The 22,822-nt window shown below is 44.1% G+C and overlaps 2 protein-coding genes across 8 annotated transcripts in view; one reads left to right on the top strand and one right to left on the bottom strand.

Moving 5' to 3' along the window:
* The window catches only part of PARN (poly(A)-specific ribonuclease), a 166,839-nt gene extending 150,397 nt beyond the window's left edge, over positions 1–16,442 (bottom strand). For all 4 annotated transcript variants that reach the window (XM_058711541.1, XM_058711544.1, XM_058711542.1 and 1 more), the window contains exons 1-7: positions 16,284–16,442; positions 15,768–15,845; positions 14,243–14,322; positions 13,710–13,777; positions 13,544–13,625; positions 5,710–5,770; positions 122–287 (exon numbers count right to left, since the gene is read on the bottom strand). In XM_058711541.1, the coding sequence (XP_058567524.1) occupies positions 122–287; positions 5,710–5,770; positions 13,544–13,625; positions 13,710–13,777; positions 14,243–14,322; positions 15,768–15,845; positions 16,284–16,302 (554 nt within the window). In that variant the 5' untranslated portion in view covers positions 16,303–16,442. The remainder of the gene's footprint in view (positions 1–121; positions 288–5,709; positions 5,771–13,543; positions 13,626–13,709; positions 13,778–14,242; positions 14,323–15,767; positions 15,846–16,283) is intronic.
* A 3,618-nt stretch (positions 16,443–20,060) lies between these two features.
* BFAR (bifunctional apoptosis regulator) overlaps positions 20,061–22,822 on the top strand; it is a 36,321-nt gene continuing 33,559 nt past the window's right edge. The window contains exon 1 of one of the 4 annotated variants that reach the window (XM_058712103.1): positions 20,061–20,167. The gene's annotated coding sequence lies outside the window, so the exon portion shown is untranslated. The other 3 variants (XM_058712104.1, XM_058712105.1, XM_058712106.1) reach the window with 3 other exon arrangements.

Genomic DNA, 22,822 nt, shown 5'->3' with positions numbered 1-22,822 from the left:
TCCTGCCATTCATGATATCACACCCGTGTGTGCAGTGTTCGTGCAGCACAAGCCTGAGATACAGATGTCAGTCCTGCCCCAACATATCTGCGCGACGCGTTCTTCTAGTCCTGGAACTTACACCACTTGGTCAATAAACTTCTTCTGATCCTCAGGAATCGTCACAGGACATTTTGACACGTTGGGAGATACGTAAGACAGAGTTCCTGCACCATTGGACTGTAGGCGTTTTTCATCATACTGCTCCCTTAACTGTCTTTCTTCTTCCTGATTTAAATAGGGAATTCCTAAGTGTAATTTGAAAAAGAATGCATTAGCAGAGGTAACTAAACATAAAAATTTCAACATAAAAAGTTGGGTTTTTTTTTAGCAAACCAGTGAATCTAAAATGCTCAGGCAAGACTTACCATATTTAACTATATCCCAAAAAAATCAACAGAAAAGACAAATGATTTTGAAATACACTGGTCTTTGCTTCTGCACCATGCATTCTTCTTTCAACAAATGTTTCTTTGGCACTTACACCGGGCCAGGTACTGCAGTGGGCCCAAGGGATCTAACAGGGAACAAAGCAGACACCTTCTGCTCCATAGTGAAGGGAAGGACTTTCGACAGGAAGATCAGAGAAGGCCACTGAGAGCAAAGACCGAAAGGGTGAGAAGGAGTCAGGCCAGCAAGGAGCCAGAAGAAGAGTATTTCAGGCTGGGGAAAAACGATCAACGCCCAAAGGATGGAATGGTGTGGACAGCTCCAGAAACAGCAAGGAAGCTGGCGTGACCGGAACACAGGGAACAGCAGAATGGCACAATGTCAGCATGGAGACGGTGGTGTGAGACTGCGCAGGCCTTTACAGGTCGTGATATGAATTTGTTTTATTCAGGGGCACTGGGAGCGCCTGGGTGGCTCAGTCAGTTAAGCGTCGGACTTTGGCTCAGGTTATGATCTCACGGTTTTGTGAATTCGAGCCCCGCACAGGGCTCTGTGCTGACAGCTCAGAGCCTGGAGCCTGCTTTGGACTCTGTCTCAGTCTCTCTATCTCCTCCCCTGTTCACTCTCTTTCTCTCTCAAAAATAAATAAACATTAAAAAAAATTAAAGGGGCGCCTGGGTGGCTCAGTCTGTTGAGCGTCTGACTTCGGCTCGAGTCGTGACCTCACGGTTGGTGAGTCTGAGCCCCGCATCAGGCTCTGTGCTATCAGCTCAGAACCTGGAGCCTGCTCTGGATTCTGTGTCTCCCTCTCTCTCTCTCTGCCCCTCTCCCGCTCACGCTCAGTCTCTCTCTGTCTCTCAAAAGTAAATTAAAATGAGGGGCGCCTGGGTGGTGCAGTCGGTTAAGCGTCCGACTTCAGCCAGGTCATGATCTCGCGGTCTGTGAGTTCGAGCCCCGCGTCAGGCTCTGGGCTGATGGCTCGGAGCCTGGAGCCTGTTTCTGATTCTGTGTCTCCCTCCCTCTCTGCCCCTCCCCCGTTCATGCTCTGTCTCTCTCTGTCCCAAAAATAAATAAAAAACGTTGAAAAAAAAATTTTTTTTAAATAAAATAAAATAAAATAAAAAAAGTAAATTAAAATGATAAAAAAAAAAATTTTTTTTTAATTTTTTTTAATTGAAAAAAAAGAACCTGTTTTATTCGAAGAGCAACAGAATGCCATTAGAAGGCTTTAAGCAAGACAATTACATTATCTGTTTGTTTTTAAAAGAGATCATTTCGACTCCCATGAAGATTGAAGTAGGGAAGCCAGTTAAAAGCAATTATCCAGGCAAGAGATAACTGCTTACATCAGAGGTCAGTAACCTTTCCCTTAAAGCATACAGTATATGTTTTAGGCTTGTGGGCCACATGGGGAATCTCTGTTGGAACCAATCAACTCTGCTCTTGTAACATGAAAATGGCCACACATGACGGGTAAATGAACGGGCATGGCTTTATTTACAATAGGACTTTATTTGCAAAAGGGGCTGTGGGTCTTGGTTTGTGACCCAGCTTAGACTAGAGACAGAGAAGATGAATACAGAGATAGGAGAGATATAACCTGCTGATATACTGGAAGGGAGGGATAAAGGGAAGAGGAGAATCGAAAACGCTACCTAGGTGTTAGGTGTAAGCAGCTGGGAAGACGGCAGGTGTACTTACAGAGGTAGGGAACCCTGGGCAAAGAATAGCTTTGGGGCCCAAGACATGAAAATCAAAACCTACCACCTAAATACATAAATCAGCTAAGGGTATATATGAATTAAGGACTGTGGATATAAGCCTAATGCTCAGGAAAAAGGTAATGAGATATAAATTTAGGTATCATCATGGGGCGCCTGGGTGGCGCAGTCGGTTAAGCATCCGACTTCAGTCAGGTCACGATCTCGCGGTCTGTGAGTTCGAGCCCCGCGTCAGGCTCTGGGCTGATGGCTCGGAGCCTGGAGCCTGTTTCCGATTCTGTGTCTCCCTCTCTCTCTGCCCCTCCCCCATTCATGCTCTGTCTCTCTCTGTCCCAAAAATAAATAAAAAACGTTGAAAAAAAAAAATTTAAAAAAAAAATAATAAATTTAGGTATCATCAGAATACGGGTGGCATTAAAAGCCACGGGACAGTAATGAACTTTTTTGATGATAGAATTAGAAAAATCACCGTTTATCAGTAATACTAATCATTCCATGCAAGAATCATCGGTGAATGCTACAACTAATTGGCAGAAAAGGCGATCAACATTAATAACACCATCAGTTGCACGACGTTAACGTACTTACTAGCACTGAACTGAATACTTAAAAATGGTTAAGATGGTAAATCTTATGCGCATTTTTCCACAATTAAAAAAAAAAGAAGGTAACACCACCAGTGCTGAGACTGAGTACTTGAGAAGGACAAGAGGTAGTGCTGTCACAGAAAGAAAGGCTGGAGGTGCGTTCAGTTACTGGTGATGAGACCCACGGTGCTCCCAAGGGCAGAGATGGCTAAGGGGAGCTGGAAGCAAAGACCGCTGAGCAACTGGTCGAGAAACAGACAGGACAGGGCATTTGCTGGTCATCCCTGTGGGTGGTGATGTCACCCATAATGAGGAGAGAGTTAGGAGTGGAGAGAAGACAGAAAGCCGAAGCCAAAGCTGTCGTGAATGCCACACCCATGAAATCAGCAAAAGGAGGGGCCGTAGAGCCCATGACATATCCCGTGGCTCCTGGGAAGAGGGAATCCACGTAGCTGTCACATGGCATGGTAGAACAAGGACACCCACCGATGCCTGCCTGGAGAGAGAGAGAGAGAGAGAGAGAGAGAGAGAGAGAGAGAAAGGTAAAACCACCTATGCTCCAGAGGGTGCAGGAGAAGTGAAGCAAGAGTCACCTGATTCCCTTTCACACAAGGAAGTCAAAGGCACTTCTGAGAAGACGGCCAGAAGAAAAGGGTCTGGATTTGCAGAGCCCGAGTGCAAAAAATTGGTAAGGAAGAGAAGGGACGGTCGAGAACAGATTGAGAGTATCAGCCACAGTGTGGGGCTAAGAGTCTGGCAATGACAGATGTCCTGGGAGTCCCGATTCAGTTGTGACGAAAATACTCCGAGGTCTGACTATAAAACAAGGAGAATGAGGCACACACTCCAACTTGGCTGTTTCTCTCCTTTTATGAAAATAAAACCATCAGGCTGGAAATTATACATCCACAGGAGACTGGTTAAAGCAGTTCCTTCAACAGATTTTTGCACTTATTCCAATAGAGCGCTCTAACTACATTTGGAACTTGTATTTGATAACAGCTTTCAGAGTCAAGTTTGAGCCAAAGGGAAAAAAATTTTTAGAATACCCAAACTGTGCTGCCCAGCTGGTTCACTCACTGCATTAAGCGTTTTGAGCTCCAAAATCTTTTTATTTTTTTTTTTTTCAAAAAGTCAAAAACATTGGGGTGTCTGGGTGGTTCAGTCAGTTAAGCATCCAACATTGGCTCAGGTCATGATCTCCTGGTTTATGAGTTCGAGCCCCAAGTTGGGCTCTGTGCTGACAAGTCAGAGCCTGAAGCCTGCTTCAAGTATGTGTCTCCCTCTCTTTCTGCTCCTCCCCCGCTCATGCTCTCTCTCTGTCTCAAAATTAAACAAAACAAAACAAAAAAAGTGAAGGTGCAGCACCACTGAGTCAACTAAAAAGCACTATGGTGTGGGTTCTGAAGGGCTCACAAGGAGATCCTGGTGAGGGGAAGATAATTTTTTGAATATGTGTTCCAACACTTGTATTACAAAAAATCTCCCTCAACTCACTCAATAATTGGGCGTTCACTATGGAAAAAAAATACAATTTATGAGATTAGGTAAAAGTAGTTACTGACCTTACAGCAGCAGGTGCTGAAAACTGCTGGGAAAACCAGAGGCTTTCCTAAACACTTTTCAGGAACAAAAGGAAGGGAAAAACTCCAGTAGGGACTTTCACGGCCAATATTCGCTCATCGAATATTAGGGTCACCTCCCTGACACAGAAGACGACTTGGGCTATGCCCTGGGGACATGAAATGTATAAGACGCAGTCCCTTTCCTAAGCACGTTCGCCCATCTGTCACACGACCCGGTGAGCTGTCATGACTGTGCCGTGTGTGAGGAACTAAGCAACTCTCTCCGAATAATAAACAAGCATCACTTGGAACAGTGAGTTTTTCATTACAGCATTTACTAGAATGCAGGTCCTTTCTTAAGTCCTCTAACACCTGTTTCACTGGAAGAAAATGTTCTCTCCACAGCGGGTCTGTTAGGCCACTTGAGTCACAACACCAGCAGGAAAATAAATTCCACTCAATCAAATCGGGAATCGGGCGCTGGGGTGTCTCGGTTGCTTGGGCGTCTGACTTGGGCTCAGGTAATGATCTCGTGGTTCATGGGTTCAAGCCCTGCATCAGGCTCCAGGCTGCCAGGGCAGAGCCTGCTTGGGATTCTCTCCCTGTCTGTCTCTCCCCTGCTCACTCTCTCTGTCTCTCAAAAAAATAAACAGGGGATGGGGCGCCTGGGTGGCTCAGTCGGTTAAGCATCCGACTTCAGCTCAGGTCATGATCTTGCGGTCCGTGAGTTCGAGCCCCGCGTCGGGCTCTGTGATGACAGCTCAGAGCCTGGAGCCTGTTTCCGATTCTGTGTCTCCCTCTCTCTCTGCCCCTCCCCCGTTCATGCTCTGTCTCTCCCTGTCTCAAAAATAAATAAACATTAAAAAAAAAAAATTTTTTTTTAAATAAACAGGGGCGCCTGGATGGCTCAGTCACTTAAGAATCTGACTTTGGCTCAGGTCATGATCTCACGGTTCGTGAGTTGGAGCCCCGCGTCGGGCTCTGTGCTGACAGTTCTGAGCCTGGAGCCTGCTTCCGATTCTGTGCTTCCCTCTGTCTCTGCCTCTGCCTCCGCCCCACACTTGCACTCAGTCTCTCTCTCTCTCTCTCTCTCTCTCTCTCTCTCTCTCTCAAAAATAAACTTTAAAAATAAAAAAGTAAACTAAAAAAAAATTTTTTTTAAATAAAATAAAATGAGGAGTTGGCATGGCCTCGTTAGAGCAAAATGAAGTACTGTCTACTCTCCCCGTTCGTGGCTGACGAGGCTAAAGGTTTTCAAAGGCATGATAAAAGAGTTGTCTACAACTCTAAGGCTGCACATGGTGTGGCAGGACCCTGAGATTCTGTCTCAGACAGCGGGCAGAGAAAGATCATTCTCAATCAAACCCAAATTTACAAGCGCTAAGGAGAGGTCAGATGTAATCTTACCATTGCGAAAAACTTTATTAAAATCAAATCCTTGGCTTGCTAGAAAGTCAATGCTTGAGCTCTGAAACAAGAGTGAACAGAACATACATTTTGGTGATGTTGGTGGCAGATACGTGAACAGACACAGAGATAACTCAGACAAGTAAACAAAGGCAGCCAGGCAATGAAGAAGCAGGTCAAAGGTCAGAAAATTAAGATTTCTACTCCAAGGCTGCCATATAATCCATTCACTTAAACTAGGTGGGCGGTTCTCCTTTATGGCTTACAAACAATATCCTTTGTTTCACAATATTTAAGAAAAATATACTGGGTAAACATCACAGCCTTCCAAGAAGCGGGAAACTCCTGATCACTGTACTGAGTAGGAAACTATAAAAAGAAAAAAAATGTATTTATATTATCTGACCCACCCCCCCCCCCTCAGTTCAAGTTTAAAGTAGCTCACATGTAGAAATCCTAACACATCAATATCCACCTCAAGGTAGATTCTAATAACTTATTCTTCACACTTGAGATTAAAATAGAGAAAAGTTAGGGGCGCCTGGGTGGCTCAGTCGGTTGAGCGTCCGACTTCGGCTCAGGTCACGATCTCACGGTCCGTGTGTTCGAGCCCCACGTCAGGCTCTGGGCTGATGGCTCGGAGCCTGGAGCCTGCTTCCGATTCTGTGTCTCCCCCTCTCTCTGCCCCTCCCCCATTCATGCTCTGTCTCTCTCTGTCCCAAAAATAAATAAACGTTAAAAAAAAAAAAAATAGAGAAAAGTTCTTGGTAACAAGACTTATTAAACCAACACATCTCAAATATGCAGTGAGCAACAATACAGAAGTAAATTTCAGTGAGAATATTAAATAGATACTACCACACATGGTACACAAGAATGGCAAACACCACAAAGCTCTGGACTCGATCTAACGTAAGAGCCACAGAAAGGACTGCAGCTACTCGAGTATCTCATCAGAACATGAGAGGGCGACACGCCTGGGCCATTTTAATCTGGTTCCTCACGGAACTACCTTTCCTGACCTGTACTGTGACAGGACACCATCAGCCCAGATGAGGGACGCTGTGTCCGCCCCATTACACTCGTGACGGTGTTCACGCTAAGCTACAGCTGAAGACAAGGGTTTCTACATGCGTGACTTCCATATGATAATGAAAGGTGCACGTCCTGAGGTCTCTAGCCTGAGCAAAGCTCTACTTCCGAGCCCTGGTTTGTGCTGATCCTGTGGACCACAGAAGCGACTGTGTGTTTCCCCTATCTTAGCTGCTAGGAAACGCAGAGACTTTCTTTAGCACAAATTTCTGTGTTCTATTCATATTGTAGGAATCCTGTCTTCATTTTTTATTTCTTCCAATTTTTCCTTGACTAATTTTGTAAGGCTTATGCTAAGAAGTAAACACTATATTCATCTTTATCAACAACAGATTCTTCTTAAAAAGTGATGAGATGTAAATGGCAGTCTTAACCCCCCACCATACACACACACAAACATACGCAAGCAAACACACACACACACACACACACACACACACACACGCACACACACTTGGGTACATGTACGTTATTTTCACCATCTCCAGGTTCTCTGTGGTTTAGAACAAGCAACTTTTCCCTCCACAACTTCCCTTTTTATCTTGTTCTGAACCAAGATCCAATGTCTTCTGGCTTGGGCCACAAGCCTCCTTTCTGTCTACCATGCCTCAATATTTGCAGTTCTGCCCACAAAACATTCCCCCACTGACAGAGGCGCTGAAAGATGGATTACGGAAAGGCATTTCTGTCCTCCTTTCACTAGACTCCAAAACACCCTAACCTCCTTTCCTTTAAATATCCAGTCAGGGGCGCCTGGGTGGCTCAGTCATTGAACATCCGACTCTTGATCTCAGGTCACGATCCCCTTGTTGTTGGGATCTCTCCTACATGGGGCTCCGTGATGTGAGCACAGCGTACTTGATTCTTTCTCTCTCCCTCTCTCTCTGTGCCCCTCCCCCGTTCCCACATGGTACGAATGCTCACTCCCTCTCTCACAATAAGTAAGTAAACTTTAAAAACTAAATAAATAATTGTTTCCGATTCTGTGTCTCCCTCTCTCTCTGCCCCTCCCCCGTTCATGCTCTGTCTCTCTCTGTCCCAAAAATAAATAAAAAACGTTTAAAAAAAAAAAATTTAAAAAAAAAGGGGCACCTGGGTGGCGCAGTCGGTTAAGCGTCCGACTTCAGCCAGGTCACAATCTCGCGGTCCGTGAGTTCGAGCCCCGCGTCAGGCTCTGGGCTGATGGCTCGGAGCCTGGAGCCTGTTTCCGATTCTGTGTCTCCCTCTCTCTCTGCCCCTCCCCCGTTCATGCTCTGTCTCTCTGTCCCAAAAATAAATAAAAAACGTTTAAAAAAAAAAAAAATTAAAAAAAAAAAAAAACTAAATAAATAAAATAAATATCCAGTTAAAACTGCATCTCTTTTCTGGGGCACCTGGGTGGCTCAGTTGGTTAAGCACCCAACTTCTGCTCGGTCATGATCTCACAGTTTATGAGTTCGAGCCCTGCGTTGGGCTCTGTGCTGACAGCTTGGAGTCTGGAGCCTGCTTCAGATTCTGTGTCTCCCTCTCTCTCTGCCCCTCCCCTACTTGTGCTCTGTCTCTGTCTCTCAAAAATAAATAAATGTAAAACAAAAAAATTCATCTATCCCTTTTTGAAGCTCTGTATTTTCCTCTCAAATACCACCTTTCAGGTTACACAAGAGAAATGTACTTAATGCCATTGAACTTAGAATTACTTAAAATGGTGAATTTTAGGGGCGCCTGGGTGGCGCAGTCGGTTAAGCGTCCGACTTCAGCCAGGTCACGATCTCGCGGTCCGTGAGTTCGAGCCCCGCATCAGGCTCTGGGCTGATGGCTCAGAGCCTGGAGCCTGTTTCCGATTCTGTGTCTCCCTCTCTCTCTGCCCCTCCCCCGTTCATGCTCTGTCTCTCTCTGTCCCAAAAATAAATAAAAAACGTTGAAAAAAAAAAATTTTAATAAAATGGTGAATTTTATGTTACGTATTTCTTATCATAATTAAAAAAAAAAATCCATTGAACCTACACAATATATTTGTGCTTAGTATCCACTAACTTTGATTTGTCGTAAATGTTATCATTTTCAGGATTCAAAAAATAAGCACAGTTATTTGGGATGACAATCTCAAGCCTCTATCAAAATTTTCAATGCATATGCCTTATGATTCAGCAATTTCCCTTCTAAGAAATCTATCCTATAAAAATATTCCTACATACAGGAGGCACCTGGCTGGCTCAGTCAGTGGAGCACGCGTGCAACTCCTGATCTCAGGGTCATGAGTTTGAGCCCCTCATTAGATGTAGAGCTTACTTAAAAAAGGGGGGGGGGGCGGACCTGAGTGGCTCAGTCTGTTAAGCGTCCGACTTCGGCTAAGGTCATGATCTTGCAGTTCGTGGGTTCGAGCCCCACGTCTGGCTCTGTGCTGACAGCTCAGAGCCTGGAGCCTCTTTCAGATTCTGTGTCTCCCTCTCTCTCTGCCTCTCCCCTGCTCGTGCTCTCTGTTTCAAAAATAAATAAACATTAAAAAAAATTTTTTTTTAATTCCTACATATACACAAAGATACACTGCACATGAATGTTGACTCTAACATTATTTAAAATAGAGAACCTTTGGAAACTTTTCAATTCAAATTAAATAAATTACCCACATCCACGCTGTGAAATATGTACAAACTGTGTTCAGTGGAAAATGCAAGTTATTTAAAGTATGAGTATCAGAATTCTGTGTATATTGAAGAAAAGAACTAAAGTTACATACATGTGTGTAGACACACATACAGATGGTCCCTGACTTAACAATGGTTCAACTCAGGATTTTTCCACCTCATGGTGGTGCATTCAGTAGAAACTATACTTCGAGTTTTGAATTTGGACCTTTTCCAGACTAGTGACACACAGTACAGGACTCTCTCACGATGCTGGACAGTGGCACCAGCCACAGCTCTCGGTCAGCCATGCAAACACCAGCACTTACAACCATTCTGTGTTTCACTTTCTTTTTTTAATGTTTATTCATTTTTATTTTGAGAGAAGAGACAGAGTACAAGCAGGGAAGGGGCAGTGGGAGAGGGAGAGAGAATCTGCACTGTTAGTGCAGAACCCAATACGGGGCTCAATCTCACAAAACCATGAGATCACGGGGGTCGGTAAAGCGTCTGACGTCGGCTCAGGTCATGATCTCGCAGTTTGTGGGTTCGAGCCCTGCGTCGGGCTCTGTGCAGACAGCTCGGAGCCTGGAGCCTGCTTCGGATTCTGTGTCTCCCTCTCTCTCTGCCCCTCCCCTGCTTGCTCTCTGTCTCTCTCTTTCTCTCTCAAAAATAAATAAATATAAAAATTTTTTTTTAAAAAAATCACTCTTGGAAAGCTCTTATCACTGTTAAAGCAGATAGAGTTTGGAAACAAAGCAACTGAAGGTGCTTCTTGCAAAATAAGCGTCTGCACACACAATGAGATGCTCACACACTGGGCAGGATATGGAAGAACGGGCAGACTGAGAACCACACACACTCCCAGGGAAGGTACCCCTCCTGTGGGATGGCAGGTATTTACGTTATTTCAAAAATTTTTTGAGTACACCTGAGATATAATATCACGCTAGTTTCAGGTGTACAACATAGTGATTCACTATCTCTGTATGTATGTCATGCTGTGCTCACAAGGGTAGCTACCACGTGTCACCCTCCAAAAGTATTACAACATCACTGACTGTGTTCCCTATGCTGTACCTTTTGTTGCCATGACTTGCTCATTCCATGACCAGAAGCCTGTACCTTCCACTCCCCTTCACCCACTTTGCCCATCCACCTGCCTCCTTCCCCTCTGGCAACCATCTATATTTAGGCATTCACATTGTTTTCATCTCTTTCTCTCCATTTTTCTAGCTGAACATCAAATGTTGAATTCACTGACAATAATACGTAAACGACTGTGACATATGAAAACACTCCTCCTGACTCTAGAGTAAGAAACGAGTTTCCTTTTTTAATAGCCTCTTCCACGTGCCACCTCCTTCCCCATCTCACTCTTTTCTAGCTTTTACATACATGTATACATACACAGAACTTCTTCCACTTACGATGGTGCATGCCCCAATAAACCCACTCTAAGTCGAAAATAGTGTTAAGTTGAAACTGCTTTTAGTATACCTGACCCACTGAACATCGCAGCTTAGCCTAGCCTATCTTACGCGTGCTCAGAACACTTACATTAGCTTGCTATTGGGCAAAATCATCTAACACAAAGCATTTTATAATATGGCATTAAGTATGTCATGTAATTTATTGAATACCATATTGAAAGCGAAACATGGGGGCGCCTGGGTGTCTCAGTGGATCGAACGTCTAACTCTTGATTTTGGCTCTCAGGTCATGATCTCATATTTTGTTTTGTTTTTAATTTTTAAATTTTTTTAGTGTTTTATTTATTTTTGAGAGAGAGAGAGAGAGAGAGAGAGAGAGAGCGAGCAGGGAAGGGGCAGAGAGAGAGGGAGACCCAGAATCCAAAGCAGGCTCCAGGCTCTGAGCTGTCAATGCAGAGCCTGACACTGGGCTCGAACTCGTGAACCCAGCTGCCCTCCAAGAGTGGTTTTTGACCAGACACAATTTTCACCCTGCTCTGTGAGTCAAGAAGCTAACTTCCTTGTAAGATGCAAGTGCTGCAGTCTTAGAATTTTAAACAAAACAGGGGCTCCTGTGTGGCTCGGTCAGTTAAGCATCCAACTTTAGCTCAGGTCATGATCTTGCAGTTCGTGAGTTCAAGTCCTGTGTCGGGCTCTGTGCTCACAGCTCAGAGCCTGGAGCCTGCTTCCCATTCTGTGTGTGTGTGTCTCTCTCTCTGCCCCTCCCCTGCTCAATCTCTCTCTCTCTCAAAAATAAACATTAAAAAAAAAATTCTTTTAAAGAATTTTAAACAAAACAGAAACCACCCTAGATTGAGAACCAAAAAAAAGAAAATTCAAAAATATTATTGTTCACTTAAAAATTTTTTTATAGTTTGTTTATTTTTGAGAGAGAGAGAGAGAGAGAGAGAGAGAATGAGCAGGGGAGGGGCAGAGAGAGGGAGACACAGAATCTGAAACAGGCTCCAGGCTCCGAGCTGTGAGCACAGAGCCCCACACAGGGCTCGAACCCACGAACCATGAGATCATGACTTGAGCCGAAGTCGGACACTTAACTGGCTGAGCCACCCAGACGCCCCAAAAATACTATCATTCACTCCAGCCAAACAATTCACAAGTTCATACTGAGTGTAAATCTTTTCTCTGCCTTTGCTTTTTCAGACTAAAACACTGTTAACACGCTTATCCCATTGTCCATTTTAGACAGGGGTCTCTAGCCTGTTCAAATCTATCGTATTTTTTTTAGGGAGTGGCTAGCAACTAAATTGCATTAAATATTCCAGGTGTAGCCACAGAACAGCGTTGTACAACAGGTAGATAGATTCTTCTGATTCACTTCTACTAGATCTCCTAGAATAACTGTACTTGTGGTGGCATTTTAGAAAAAGCATCATCCAAAGGTGTCTCATAACCAATGTCCACTTTTGCCTGACTGACTCCCGGCTAAAGCCATAGAACCCACTTACATTTCTGTCTTCTCCTGGTACCGCTGGAAAACTTTAGAATCTATAAATACTGTCTCATTAGTATCCCCTACTAAGGGAATTGTTAAGTAGTTATCAACCAATTGCTGAATAAAGGCCTACTTGGTAACTTGAGAAGCCAGGTTACAAGACCAAAACTGCCTTCACCTTTTCTCTTCAGCCCCAGACGTATGAATAACTCATTATTTCACTTGTTTCTCTCTTGCCATATTACACAAAGAATCTGGTACGGCTCAGTCACTCAGAAGCCTACCCCCCAGGCTTTCCCAGCTGTGTTCCTACTTATGTGGAGGAGAAGGGAAGGATGGCAAGACTCACATGAACTAATGATGCCACCCGGAGAGACGCGAGGACACAAGATTGGAAGGGAAAACAAGATCGACCCTCAGCCCTAATCACATTTCCATATACTACACAGCTTTTTCACACCCTCCTTATCACTATCACAGATTATTAAGAGTACAGGAAGAGGAAACTGATATTTAGTGTCAAACAGATGGGTTCCAATTCTAAAGGTGATGTTCTAAAGGGGAACCTCCCTGTATCCTTACCTTGGCTCAGAAAGTATGCCCTCTCCTCCTCAGGGGCAAACTGTGGACTCTTTTTCCTAACTGGGAAACTTGGGAAAAAGAAATAAGCATATGTATGCAGTGTAGCCCCTTCTGGGTTCTCTCTTTTTATTTATTATTTTTTTAATACAATTTATTATCAAACTGGCTTATATACAACACCCACTGCTCATCCCAACTGGGTTCTCTCTTTTTAAATGAGATACACACAAACTTATTCCTCTGGAAAATAAAGCTCCACCCTTAGAGATGGGAACAAAGATAAAGGGGTGGGAAGAAGCCTGAAGGACCTGATCTATGGGTTCAAATCAGGGGCCAGACGTTAAAAGTCCCCAACAAACCATGTTCCCAAAGTCAGCTTTGCTCACAATACACCTCGTGTTCTGGTTTCCATCTGCCTGTTTCTTGCTCTTATCCCTTGATTCTGAAGCAAAGAAGAAGACAGCAGTGTTGTTCATTCACAACCCTAAAACTGCAAGTCAGAGAGGTGGAAGGGCTTGCCGAAAGCCCAAAGGTAGTAGTAGAACCGAATTTTAAAAAAGAATTCTGATTCCATGTTTCCATACTGCCTCATCAACAATTCATAACAGAAGAAAATCAATTCTGCTACCAACCTGACAAACAAACTTGACATCTGGCGAGGATCTATTGAAGGGTTTCGGGAAAACATAGAAGTTAAATGACTTCGTTATATACCTGGGGGAAATAAGATAAAAGGGGACTTAGTGGGTTACATTATAGCACGAGAAAAGAAATCCACTGCTTGTTAAAACAACCTACTTTGAATCTGTGTAGTCATACTTAAAAGTGCAAAGGCCAAACTGAAACAGCAAAAAGTCCATGGAATGCTGGAAAAGGGAAACAAAACACCTGTCAAATCAGTGCTGTATATTCAATGTGACAAGAGTACACTCAGTCAGGTGGGGTTTCTAACTACTCAATTGGACTTTTAGCAGAATACTTTCAATTACAACAGCCTACACCTTTTGTGTCAGAAGCGTTAACTTATAAATGCTTCTTAATATTTTTCCTGATTAACCACCTATCCATCAACCAGAGCATCACAGTAGGCCGATCTCCAAACGATTACTATCACCCCATCATATTTCCTATCAATCAAATTAACAATGAAAATAGTAAACCTTCCCCAAATGTTTTCCAGCAAACAATTATTTTTGCTGTTGTTTTTTAACATCACTAAAATATCATTTCACAGCTGGGGTAGAGAAGTTAACGTGCAAGTTTATGACAATGTTTCTTTACGATTCAACATAAGGAAGACCAACGTGGGGGAAAAAAAGATTTTCACTTACTTTTTTAAGCTTCTGATACCTTTCTTCTGGAGTGTCAAAACCATTTGTTAATGCAGTGACTGAAGGTCCATCACTGATTCCTAATTTTAATAAATAAAAAATTTTAACACTAATATAAAAAAGTCAACTATTCAAAGGCTGTGTAATTTCATTTTCTTATGAATTAAGATTACTTGAAAGCACTCCTTACTTCACTTTTTCAAAATTAGTATTAATTTCACTGGCCATCAAGCTGAACTCTGTAATAACGAACTCAGAGATGTAAATGCTTCAATTTAGACCCAGTTCCAGGGTCTAAAATAGGTTTCAAAACACAGTAATGACTTAAGAAAGCAATCTCTATAATTAATTAAGTTTTCTGCTTTCAAAAGGATTAATGCATAATCAGACATCAAGGAATCATGACGTATATTATTGCTAGAGTACAAGTCTTGATTAACAGTTTGGAGAAAGATCTATACACAACAAAGGAATTTTGAAGGTCAAAGAGAAAACTTATTTCTGGTGAAAACACAGCTTCTCAGTGAACTGACTCCAGCTAAACACTTCATGCTTAAAGGTAAGGAACATATTTCCTTTAGAAAGGCCTGAAGTGTTTTTAACATATAAAATCTGCTAGCAAAAGTGGCTATCTATAGCAATTGTTCACGCTGACTTCAAAAACTCAGAAATTAGTCTTTCATCCAAAGGGGGGAGAAAAAAACTTTGCACCTGTAAGTGTTGGTAAAGCATTACACACACATATACACCCATGCAGAGGTAGGCAATGAACACTTCCACTAATGCATAAAGAAAAACCTTCATTACCTCCAGGAGCCTGACGCTAAAGTCAGTCATAAAGGAAAAATATTGGATGATTCCACCTACAGGAAGTGCCTAGAATAGTCAAATTCATAGAAGACAGAAATAATGGCTGCCAGAGGCAGTGGGGAGGGAAAAATGGAGTTACTGTCCAATTAGTAGAATACCAGTTTGATAAAATGGAAAAGTTTTGGAGATGGATGCAAGACAATGTGGATGTGCTTAATGCCACTGAACTGTAAAACCACTTAAAGATGGTTAAAATAGTAAGATTTTAGGGGAACCTGGCTGGCTCACTTGGTGGAGCAGGTGACTATCTCCGGGGTTGTAAGTTCGAGTCTCACCCTGGGTACAGAGATTACTTAAAAAATAATAAAATCTTTAGAAAAAATAAAACAGTAAATTTTAGTGATGTATATTTTATCATACGTACAAAAAAGCCTGACCTTTACCCTACCACGTGCATGTCAGTTTTAAGCTGCACCAAAACTATAATCTCTATCTGTAACCCTCACAAACCCAGGGCACATCTTCCATGCCTCTGAAACGCTTAAGAGAAATCGTTGAGACTCCTTTAACCAACGCCCAAGGCCACAAACAGGAGGGGCCAGCAGGCAGAAGTGGGGGGGGGGGGGGGGGGGGGGGGAGGGGGGTCGGGGAGTCAGAGGGTCACGAGGAGCCTTGGCTATGCATCGCTAGCCCCCAGCTTGCAAGCGAGGGATACCTGAAAACTCCCCATCGATGGCGAAGAAGTCGGCCTCCTCTATGGCCTGGTACACTTTTTGAAGATTACTCTTAAAATCTGCGGAGAAACCGAGAAGAGGCTCAGAACCGGTGGCCGGGCTTCCTGCCCAAGAGGTCCTAATGGGAAAGGGAAGGGCTGGGAAGATCCTGAGGCCTCAGGCGGGAGGAGGACAAGTCCTAGAGGGATAAACAAGACAGAGTATCAAGTCCCCGAGGGGTGCATGGTGGGAGGGGATCAAGTCCCCAGTGGGTGCGTGGGCCGGAGGAAGACCAGCCCCGAGGGTGCACGGGCCACAGAGGCACACAGCCCTGGGGGACGCCCGGGCAGGACAAGGCAGGGACAAGACCCCCTAAAGCTCACAGACTTCAGGGGAGGCAAACCCCTGAGGGGATGCTTCAGCCCCAGGCCCCACCAAGCACACCGGCGCTGGTCTGGGCCTAGCAGGCCGGGTGAGGGGGCCTTGAGTCTCGGGGTGATGCACGGCGCGACACGCACTGCTCCTGATTATCTCCATTCTGCAGAGTGGCCGGAACCCCGGCCGCGCCTGGGCCCGCCTCGGCCGTCCTACACGAAAAGTTCCGCTGGGACCGCAGCAGCAGCGAAGGCAGAAGCGGCGGAGACCGCGGCGGCGACTTCCGGAAACAGCGCGCGCCGGCACGCGTCACGTGTGTCTGCGTCAGCGGCGGGGGCGGGGCCAGCCTGGGCTCCTTTCACTACTTCGGGGCTGGAGAAGGGGCGTGGCTATGGAAATCGCCAAGACGTGGGCTAACTTGCGAGGCCAGACGTGGGACTGCAAGTTCAGATTAAGAAATAATCATGTCTTCACGCTCAATTGGTGAACAAATATTTCCTGGCGATATTATGCGCCAGGCGCTCTCAAATGGGTGGGGATACAGTGTTGAACAGAGGAGACAAAATCTTTGCCCCTTTGGAGCTTAACTTGGGGGAAAAGGGGGAAAGTCAGGCAGGTATCAAACTTGCCACTTGGAAACACAATCAGCGCTATGAAGAGCGAGAGCCCGGTGCTGCAATAAAAATAATGGCGGGAGCGGGGCCGGATAACTGGAGGGAGGGTTACCTAAGAGAGGTGAAGAGAATACAAAGCTGAGACCTACTGCACTAGCCACTGGGACTGGCGAACAAAATAGACGAAGTCTTGGTTTGGTTGGTTTGGAGTATACTGTGGATCCCCAGAGCCTACAACGGTGTCGATACATAGTAGATGCTCGATAAACATAGCTGAGTGAATGAATTCACTTTCATCTTTCACAAAAGCCGACTATGTAGTTGGTTAAAAGACCAGCTTTCAAAGGCTACCTTTGCCATTAATTAGGTTTGGAACGTATTCATCATTCCTAAACCTCGATCTTCTCATCCACTAAATAGGCTTGAGGATAAGTGATGATGTCTGTGAAGTGTAGAGTGCTGCGTCAATGTAAGACAGGATTAGAGTTGTGCCTTGCCACAATTCCCTTGCGTTCACACCTTACTTTGACATTTATTGAGTACAAAATCCGTTCTGTTTTTTGAAGAAAAAAAAAAAAAGATGACCATTTCCCCACCAAAATGCAGTATTAAATATTCTAAAGAACACATAAGAGTCTGGCCATATTTTCCCCACCAATTCCCTCAACAAATTCATTTCCCTTGCCTCATTCAGTGGAAATTTACATATAGGTAATTATGTCAACTATCTTAATGTGAACAGCGGAGAGTAAATGTGAATTCTAGAGTTCAGGGAAAATGGGAAGGAGAAAAATATGATAAGTAGTCGAACCTCAGGCTTGAAATATTTCTCTGCCTTTTTTTTGTTTCGGCTTAAAAAGTGCAATACAGGGTGCCTGGGTGGTTCAGTCAGCTAAGCGACGGACCCTTGATCTCAGCCCAGGTCTTCATCTCAGGGTCATGAGCCCAAGCCCTGCTTTAGGCTCCACACTGGGTGTGAAGTCTACTTAAAAGAAAAAAAAAAAAAGTCAAATACAGAAAGTACTAAACATATATGGCACTTAAATTTACATTTTAAGTAATTTAAATAATTTTAAATAAGTAATTTAAATAAAATTTAAGTAATTTAAATAAATAAATATCAAAACTTGCTACAAAGCTACAGTAGTCAGAATAGTGTGGTATTGGCATAAAGAAAAACCTAGAAACCAATGAAACAGAGACCCTCCCCCAAATAAACCCTTGCATTTAAGGACATATGATTTACAAGTGTGCTGAAATCACTCAGTGGGAAAAGAACAGTCTTGCCAGTGATAGTGTTGGGAACACTGGATGTCCACATGGGAGAGAATGAAGTTGGATCCTTACTTTATACCAAATAAAAATTATATATAAAATAAAAATTAACTCAAAATATGGGCACCTGGGTGGCTCAGTTGGTTAAGTGTCTGACTTGATTTCAGCTCAGGTCATGATCTCAAGGTTTGTGGGACTGAGCCCCACATTGGGCTCTGCACTGAGAGAGGGGAGCCTGCTTGGGTCTCTCTCCCTCTCTTTCTGCCCCTCCCCTGCTCACACATGCTCACTCTCTCTCTAAAGAAATAAATAAACATTTTAAAAAATTAACTCAAAATAGATGAAACATCTAAATGTAAGAGGTGAAACTATAAGACTCTTAGAAGAAAACATAAAGCAAAAGCCTCCTCACATTGTATTCGGCCATGATTTTATTGTTTAAATATGATACCCAAAGCACAGGCAGCAAAAGAAAAAATAGATGAATCAGACATCAAAATTTATGACACTTGTGCATAAGGGAAAGGATACTATCATCGAAGTGAAAACGCAACCCATGTAACGGGAGAAAATATTTGCAAACTATATATCTGATAAGGGACTAATATCCGCAATACATAAAGGACTCCTACAATTCAATGACAAAAAGCAACCTGATTAAAAAATAGTCAAAGGTCTTCAATAAACATTTCCCCAAAGATGTACAAATCACCAGTAAGCACATGAAAAGATGTTCAGCATCACTAACACAAATCAAAACAGTAATGAGATATCCTTTCCCATCCCCTCCCCTTTTTTTGACGCAAAAAAAGGGTGGTTTTATTAAAGCACTGGGACAGGACCTGTGGGCAGAAAGAGCTGCCTTTCTTTTTTTCCAATCCTTTCACATCCCTTCACTGAGAAATTGAAACCCTTCTGTGCTGTTGGTGGCAAGCTAAAATGGTGTGGCTGCTGTGGAAAACAGTATGGAGATTCTGAAAAATTTTAAGAATAGAATTATCATGTAATGCAGCAATTCCACTTTTGGGCATGCACCTAAAAATATTGAAAGCAGAGGCTTGAATAGGTATTTGCACATACATGTTCTTAGTAGGACTATTCACAATAGCCAAAGGGTGGAAACAACCCAGTGTCCATTAACAGATAAATAAACAAAAAGTTGTATATACTTAGAATGGAATGTTATCGAGCCTTACAAAGGAAGGACATTCTGACACGTTACAAGGTGGATAAACCTTAAGGATATTATGCTAAGTGAAATAAGCCAGTCACAAAAAGACAAATACAGTATGATGCCACTCACGTGAAGTACCTAGCGAAGTCACATTCACGAAGACACAAGGTCGAAAGGTGGTTCCCACAGGCTGGAGAGAAAGTGCGGGTTGGAAATGTTTAATGAGTATGGATTTTCAGTTTGCTAACGTGAAAAAGTCCTGGAGATTGATGCTGATGATAGATGTACAACGACGTGAAAGTACTGAATGCCACTAAACTGTACACTTAAAAAATGGTTAAAATGGCAAATTTTATGTCGTATCACACACACATACACACTGACACTAATTACCCTCCAGAAAACGAGTTCACACACTCCCTGCCCTAGCATAGGACCAGTCTTTTAATTCCTTGCCAATCTGTTATGTTAGAAAGAAAAATGTCACTCCAAATGATCAGTTTAACAAACTCCAAGCCAGTGGTTTAAAAATACCTAGCATTAATTCTCAACGCCCCGAGACAATGGGAGAAAAAAAGGTTCATAAAGTCACTTTAATTCCCGTTCTTAACACTACAAAGAGAACTTCCGCCAAAGTCCTGGGATTTTCTGCAAAAAAATCTTTGTGGAGAGTACAGTTTGGTCTTATTGAAGTTCTGGGTAAAGTTGTTTCCTCCAGACACAGAAACAACCTCCCAGGAGGACCTGAACCAGACACCCGCCTCACCCCCTGGGTGTAACGCCACCGTGGCCCCGAGTTTATTTCTAGAGAGGAACGGGCGGGGCTGACGGTGGCACGCATGCGCCGAAATCCTCGGCCGGGGAGTGGCCGCTCTAGGCAGCGGGGAGGTCGCGGGGTTGAGAGGGTTGGGAGAAGAGTGCGGCTTCTCCTCTATGGTCGTGGGCCGGGGCACTCTTCTCCCCAGTAAGTCTTCGGTTACTTCCGGAAGTGAAGTGGCCACCTCTTCCTCCGCTTCCGTGGGGGTCCGGGAGGCGGGCGGCGGCCGGGTGGGCCCGGAAGGAACAGAGTGGTAAGCTCCAGCGTGGCGGGAAAGGGCAAAGGGAGGCCCGGGCTGCATTTCGGGGCGGCGTATTGAGGACGGCTGTGGGGGAACGGGTTAGAGAAGCTGGTCCGCAGGGCTTTCCTCGCCCAGGCCCGAGTCGTAAGCATCCGCGGTCTCGGCCACCGGGCCCGGACCCCGCGTGGCCAACTTCTCCGTCCTTTCCCGAGAGCCCTACGTCGGCAGGGCGGATCGCCGGGACTTGCCTGCGTCCCCTCAGGGGTCAGGGTCAGAGCCTACCGCTCCAAGATCTCCCCAGGGCGAGAGGGAGGAGGCATCGCTTCCACACATTTTGGAGTGGAACGAAGGGACGCCTGCCCCCCAGGAGCCCCTGCCGCAGCCGTTGGTTGCGCGTCCAAAATTGATCAGGTTCGTGCTAGACTGAGCTACGGGTCTGATTGGAGAGGCAGTTCCTGCCCTAACGCGGAACGATTGCTCCCGTTATAAAATAGGGTAACGGACGCGCACAAAAGGGAAAGTGAAACCCCAGAGTCGCACTAGGGTTAGGCTAGAACACAGCTGTTATGATTCCATGCTCACGGCTTCTAATGGGAACTTGTACAAAAAGTTCTCGTTAAAAGAAAATATAAAGAGGGGCAAATGAAGATCAGGCTGTGTCTAGCCGAGGCTCTTTGGCGGGGCAGGAGACGGCCCCCCAACTTTGGTGGAGAGGTGATAAAGTCCAGACACTGTCATGCCCTCAGCTGTCGCCGTTGGGTCCTCCCCGCTAAAGCCCATTGGTCGGTCCTTTGGGGATGGTCTTGATGTCACCCTCTGAAAGGCCAATAGAAAAGAGGTTTGCTCTGTCCTCCGGACACGCCCCAGAGCCGGCGCAGAGCGCACGTGCGAGTTAGGTAGTTTGGTTTGTTTTTGTCCCGGCTGTTTTGTAAACAGCCTGTCTGGGTGTATGGTGTGTTCTGCGTTTCCCTGCCTGTTTCCATAAACGAGATGGAAAAACTGTCTCCTCCAGTGCTTGGCACTGACGCCAGTAACGTAGCTGACATCAGTAAGGGCAACTATTAATCATTCTATCACTATTCAGAACTCTTCTTTGACTACCTATGGATAGAGTTTGTTATTTTAAACCTCCTTCAGAGTGGATATTATTATCCTGAACTTATGAATGAGAAATATGAGGCTTAGGGAGAATAAATGTGACCTGTTTGGCACCCAGGTCTCCATTCCTGGGAACATAACGTTTTAAGTATACAAGCCTCTCAGGGGAAATAGCCGTCTAGGAGATGAGTAAACACACAAAAGTTACAGTAATGCACAGAGGCAGGAAGGATTAATTTGGGTGTGAGTGGAATTAGCCATTAAAGACTTTCCAGTGGCAGGTGATTCGGGTCTTGTCAATTGAACACTTTTGACCCAGAGATGGTGCATAGCTGGGTTACAGATGAAGGAAACAATGTGACAGAAAAATGCCCAAGGAGCAGGAATTAATAGATGGGACCAAAGTGTAGTGTGTGAGTAGATGAGTAGTAGGGGATAATTGTAACAATAGTAATAACTAACGTTTACTTTGCACTAATGTGCTGGCCACTATTCTGAGTGCGGTGCGTGTATTATTAACTCATTTAATCCTATCAACAACCCCATCAGTAAGGTAATATTAATATCCCAGTTTTACAGATGAGGAAACTGAGGCACACAGATTAAGTGACTTGCCTGATATCACACTAGTGATTGGTGAGCTGGGATTTGAAATCGATCATTCTGGCTCCAGACTTTGTGCTCTTGTTTTTTGGTTTATTTTTATTTTATTATTATTTTTTTTTTTATGATGTGCTCTTGTTTAAAAAGTTGTGTTGGGGTACCTGGCTGGCTCAATCTGTAGTGCATGTGACTCTTAATCTCAGGGCCATGAGTTAAAGCCCCACATTGGGCATGTAACTACTTAAAACAAAAACAAAAGACCTCATTAAAAAGTTCTGTTGATTTGTGGACCATAAAGATTCTTAAATGACAAGCTTACAACTATGGGTTTTAGTTTTTCACGGTCAAGACGGTTTTGAGCAAAGGAAATGTTTGATCAGAATTTTGCTACAGCAGGATGATTCAGGCACTGGAGAGAGGAGAGATTGGAGAGTAGAGGAAATGAGCTTGAAAATGTTATTTAAACTTTATTTTGTTCACACGTTACCTATACCTTGTCTGAAACATATATTTAGGCACACACATGTTTATTTATTTGTATGTAGCAACTCTCTAGTTCCCAAACTTCTGTGTGCATTAAGAATCTCCTAAGGGGCTTGTTTAAAATGTACACTTCTGGGGGACCTGGGTGGCTCCATCGGTTAAGCATCCAACTCTTGTTTTTTTTGTTTTTTTGGTTTTTTTTAGTTTATTTATTTATTTTTGAGAGAGAGCCCAAGCAAGGGAGGGGCAGAGAGAGAGGGAGACACAGAATCCAAAGCAGGCTCCAGGCTCTGAGCTGTCCACACAGAGCCTGACACGGGGCTTGAACGCATGAAACTTTGAGATCATGACCTGAGCTGGAATCAAACACTTAACTA

This window comes from Neofelis nebulosa, chromosome 18, assembly GCF_028018385.1.
Source record: "Neofelis nebulosa isolate mNeoNeb1 chromosome 18, mNeoNeb1.pri, whole genome shotgun sequence".
NCBI lineage: Eukaryota > Metazoa > Chordata > Mammalia > Carnivora > Felidae > Neofelis > Neofelis nebulosa.
The sequence above is the reverse complement of the archived record's forward strand: the minus strand, read 5'-3'. Positions and strand labels throughout refer to the sequence as shown.